General features: G+C 42.7%; 1 protein-coding gene across 1 annotated transcript in view; it reads right to left on the bottom strand.

Moving 5' to 3' along the window:
- klhdc4 (kelch domain containing 4) overlaps nucleotides 1–5388 on the bottom strand; it is a 20487-nt gene that overhangs the window by 4335 nt on the left and 10764 nt on the right. The window contains exons 9-12 of the mRNA XM_020604445.1: nucleotides 4721–4929; nucleotides 2746–2971; nucleotides 2415–2603; nucleotides 2104–2217 (exon numbers count right to left, since the gene is read on the bottom strand). Coding sequence (XP_020460101.1) covers nucleotides 2104–2217; nucleotides 2415–2603; nucleotides 2746–2971; nucleotides 4721–4929 — 738 coding nt within the window. The remainder of the gene's footprint in view (nucleotides 1–2103; nucleotides 2218–2414; nucleotides 2604–2745; nucleotides 2972–4720; nucleotides 4930–5388) is intronic.

Genomic DNA, 5388 nt, shown 5'->3' with positions numbered 1-5388 from the left:
GTGCCTTTTGCCCGCAGCTGGCTGGGATTGGCTCCAGCCCCCCGTGACCCCGTTTGGGACTCAGCGGTTTAGAAAATGGATGGATAAAGTTGGAGCAACAGTATTTGTACCTCTGCAACAGATGTTTGTAGCAGCTATACTAACATTAGCTACAGTGAACAACACAAGTCATTACCATCATGTAGATAAGATATTGTATGTAAATTATCTTCTATAAAATCTAGCCAAGCCACAGTCAACTATGAATAGTTCAGTCTTCATTTTAACTGTTGGATGTTCAACATGTTTAGTCTGATGTTCTATGCTGAAGCCCAGAAGATGAATATTCTGAATTTTGTCTGGCCAGTCAGTGAAAACAGAGAAATGGGAGTTCAAGCTACACATGAACATTTGTTAGATGTCATGCATAACCCAGTCTGGATTCAGTGCTTGTGACATGAACAGGGAACACAGATCAAAGACAAAGATAAATACAGTGCCTTGCAAAAGTATTCATACCCTTTGAACTTTTCCCCATTTTGTCAAATTACAACCTCAAACTTACATGTATTTATTGGGAATTTAAGTGACAGACCAACACAAAGTATCACATAATTGTGAAGTGGAAGGAAAATGATACGTTGTGATCAAGATTTTTTACAAATAAAAATTTGAAAAGTGTGGCGTACATATGTATTCAGCCCCCTTTACTTTCATATCCTTAAATAAAATCCAGTGCAACCAACTGCCTTCAGAAATCACCTAATTAGTAAACAGAGTCCACCTGTGTGTAATTCACTCTCAGTATAAATCCAGCTGTTCTGTGAAGGCCTCAAAGGTTTGTTAGAGAACATTAGTGAACAAACAGCATCATGAAGACTAAGGAACACACCAGACAGATCAGGGATAAAGTTGTGGAGAAGTTTAAAGCAGGATTCGGTTATAAAAACATATCCCAAGCTTTGAACATCTCACTGAGCACTGTTCAATCCATCATCTGAAAATGGAAAGCATATGGCACAACTGCAAACCTACCAAGACATGGCCGTCCACCTAAACTGACAGGCTGAGCAAGGAGAGCATTAATCAGAGGAGCAACCAAGAGGCCCATGGTAACTCTGGAGGAGCTGCAGAGATCCACAGCTCAGGTGGGAAAATCTGTCTACAGGACAACTATTAGTTGTGCACTCCACAAATCTGGCTTTTATGGAAGAGTGGCAGGAAGAAAGCCATTGTTGAAAGAAAGCAATAAGAAGTCCCATTTGCATTTTGACACAAGCCATGTAGGGGAAACAGCAAACATGTGGAAGAAGGTGCTCTGGCTAAATTGAACTTTTTGGTCTACATGCAAAACGCTATGTGTGGCAGAAACCTAACACTGCACCATCAACCTGAACACACCATCCCCATCATGAAACATGGTGGTAGCAGCATCATGTAGTGGGGATGCTTTTCTTCAGCAGGGATAGGGAAGCTGGTCAGAGTTGATGGGAAGATGGATGGAGCTAAATACTGGGCAATCCTGGAAGAAAACCTGTTAGAAGCTGAAAAAGACTTGGGACTGAGGCGAAGGTTCACCTTCCAGCAGGACAACGACCCTAAACATACAGCCAGAGCTACAATGGAATAGTTTAGATCAAAGCATATTCATGTGTTAGAATGGCCCAGGCAAAGTTCAGACCTAAATCCTACTGAGAATCTGTGGCAAGACTTGAAAACTGCTCTTCCCAGATGCTCTCCATCCAATGTGATGGAACTGGAGCTACTTTGCAAAGAAGAATGGGCAAAAATTGCAGTCTCTAGATGTGCAAAGCTGGTAGAGACATACCCAAAAAGACTTGCAGCTGTAATTGCAGCGAAAAGTGCTTTGACAAAGTATTGACTCAAGGGGGCTGAACACATATGTACGCCACACTTTTAATATTTTTATTTGTAAAAAAATCTTGACCATGTATTTTCCTTCCACTTCACAATTATGTGATACTTTGTGTTGTGTTGGTCTATCACATAAAATCCCAATACTATACATTTAGATTTGTGGTTGTATTGTGACAAAATGTGGAAAGGTTCAAGGAGTATGAATACTTTTGCAAGGCACCTCAAGTATAAGAAGTAGTCCCTTGCCTTCCTCATCCTCACTCTCCTCTTCAGACTCATCTTCCTCTTCATTCCCTTCTGCTCCTCCCGCCTCCTCCTCCTCTTCCTCCGAGTCAGATTCTTCAAGCCACTCCTGTGTCTCTGTAGACAAAGAATCATAAATTCAAATAAACCCTCACACCCTCCCATCTTATCATCACTCCAACTCCTCTCCTACTCCAGAGAATCCTTAAACCTGACACATCCGCATGCACTGGCTGCCTTCAGGCTGACACTGATTATATCTCACATCATTTTGTCTGTGTGTATTACTTTGTCTTTATGACTTGCTGACTCACTTGGGTCCATTTCAGCCAGAACCTCCCACTGATCCATCTTGGGCAGGTCCAGGCAGTAAAAGTCATTCAGGGTGAACTGGCGGTCGCCAACCTCAAACATCCCCCCATAGAGGAAGAGCTTGCCCTGACGCACCGTTGCCATGGCGCTGGACCGCGGGCAGGGCTCCACCAGGGGGGCTGAAGCCGAAGCTGAGGAGATAAAATCTACATCTGAATCTTAAATTTGTGTAAAAGTCTGACTCTGAACGTAAAGAGACCAAAAATATGGGACTGCCCAACTTTTTAATATATTTTTCACATTTTAAATTAGTTAAAGTGCGTGTAATCTTGCCATCATCCTCTTCTTCTTCCCCGTCCTGCCCCTCCTCTTCCTCTGTTGCTCCAGGGATTACTTCCTTGATGATCATCAGTGTGCCGTCCTCGGTGACGATCTCCTTGATGACTTCAGTGGGTCCTTCAGGTGCTACCTTGTCCCTCTCCTCCTCCTTCTCTGCGCACTCCCTCTCTACTCCACCCTTCTTCCCTCTTTGTCGTTTCTTCTTCTCTGTCTTGCTTCCCTGAGCAACAGAATAATCAAGTATCAGTGGCATGGATGTATGTGGGAAGCATTTATCAAAAGTCAGATGCCACCTAACAATATGCAGTCAAAAGTCTGTATTTTTGAAAACATTTATTTGATAAAGTGTCTAAATGCACAAACTGGCAGTGTTTTTCCTCTGTATAACTGCAGTACACTGCGTGCTTCCTTTAACCCTTTACCCAGCATAACCTCCTGGTTTCACGCATCCATCTTATCCATCCTATTCTGCACATAATTGCACGTTGACTGACTGCTGCACATGCTGCTCCCATGCAGCATACATTCTCTTATTATATTCTTATATATTTTTATTATATTGCTGCATTTGCTGCTTAAAGTGCCTTAGATTTAGTGTTACTTATTTATCTACTTTATATTTCATTTGTATTTTGTGGCATTCATGTGGACGGCAAAGTAAGAATTTCATTGTACAGGGAAACACGTTTCCTAACTGTGCATATGACAAATAAACACTTTGAACTCTTGAACTATTTTGTTTTTCTATTGTATTTTCTCTCTGTCGGTCTCTGTTTAGAGGAGGGAGGGGCTGCACCCCTCTCACACATGCAGTCAGCTGTGCATTTACACACGGTGCTTGTAATGCTAATGCTTGAGGTGCGAAGACACAGAGACACACACAGCTGAGCAGAGGATCACTCCACAGTGCATAACTTCACACATATAGTAGTTTAAAGTAACCGCTTTTGTTACAGGAAGTAATTTTGGTTCTGACTGATATCTCTTCATCTCATTACAGCTGTCTGGCAGTTCCTTCAACACACACTGACCACTGGTTAGTGTCGTGTTATGCTCAAGAACTAGCTTGCAAGCTGTGTTGTCTGACCCCGCCAGAAATGAAAGTGTTTAGTGTTGTTCCAAACAGCCACACTGGAAGGAGTAAAAAGCTGGCTATCATAGGGAGGGGGAGACTTTGTATTAACCCCACACATTGTCAGTCTCTCCTTTATCTAAACAACTGATCAATTACCAGAACTGCTTGCTATTAATTTTCTGTCAGTTGACTAATAAATCAAGTTACAAATCAACTAGCTGTTTCAGCTTTAAAGGGTAACAATGCCAGGAAAATCTGTGTTTCACTGCCCTCTCTAGTCCAAAGCCTGTTGCACATGTAACCACAATTAGCAGTGACGTCACAGTGTACTGACACACCCCTGAGTGCACCCCTACATCACTGCAGCAAGATAAGAAGTTAAACCACTGAAAAACAAGATATTCTGAGAGTTTTATGATCTTCTTTAAATTAAAGAGTTGGAAAGCTGCACAAACTGGTCCCATCAAACTGCTGGAGGTGCACAAGTATGAAACAAGCCACTCTAAACTGAGTAAACTAGAAACAACTGTGAAAAACTAAATCTGACCAGCAAAGATAGCTTATGGAACAAGCAGGATTTAGATTGTGTCTGATCAGTTGCAATGGTGCAAAAATCAGCCAGCAAGTTCCAAACAATTCATTCTTTAACTGGAGAGCACAAGGACACAAACAGAGGAAATTAACCATACAAGGAAATTAATATGTTTACACAGAGGGGCAGCATTCATGTGTTATTTTTCCATAGATATATGATCATGCTTTGGGGGCTCATGTATAACATGACTAAAGCCGATGAGCTACTATTGTAATATTCCTCAACCACATGCAATTCACTCACACAAACTTTCCAAGCAGTCACTTGTGCAGCAGTTAAATCACAGCCTGGGAGCTTACCCTGAGCAGGCCAGGGAACCAGCGGTTCTTCACTGTGTCATACAAATACAGGTCATTGTAGAAGTTGCCCTCCAGTGACTCTTCCTCTTCCTCATCACAAACCCCGCCAAACAGCACGGCCCGCCCCGCTGGTCCCACTGCCAGGGAGAATCCTGAACGAGGAGGGGGCTTGTTACCTGAGGGGTTCACCCTCGACCACGACCATTTCTCTGGACAAGGAAACAGCCAAGACAATCCACAAGAAATAGGCAGAATGAGAGTAGCTGATGACTTCTACGATGAAAAAAATTATAAATGCAACACTTTTGTGTTTGCCCACATTTTTCACGAGCTGAACTCAGATTTATGACTTTTTCTATGTACACCAAAGGCCTATTTCTCTCAAATATTGTTCACAAATCTGTCTAAATCTGTGTTAGTGAGCACTTCTCCTTTGCCGAGATACTGTACTGGGGGGTCTGAAAAACAGTCAGTATCTGGTGTGACCACCATTTGCCTCACGCAGTGCAGTACATCTCCTTCGAAACTAGCCATAGGGGCTGAATCTAGCCACAGGGGTTGCAAGCCAGTGACTTCTGTGCCGGTCCCAAGCCCGGATAAATAAAGAGGGTTACGTCAGGAAGGGCATCCGGCGTAAAAACATGCCAAATTTAGACATGCGAATCATT

Source organism: Monopterus albus, unplaced genomic scaffold (assembly GCF_001952655.1).
Source record: "Monopterus albus unplaced genomic scaffold, M_albus_1.0 scaffold65.1, whole genome shotgun sequence".
NCBI lineage: Eukaryota > Metazoa > Chordata > Actinopteri > Synbranchiformes > Synbranchidae > Monopterus > Monopterus albus.
This window is presented reverse-complemented; position numbering and strand designations above follow the sequence as displayed.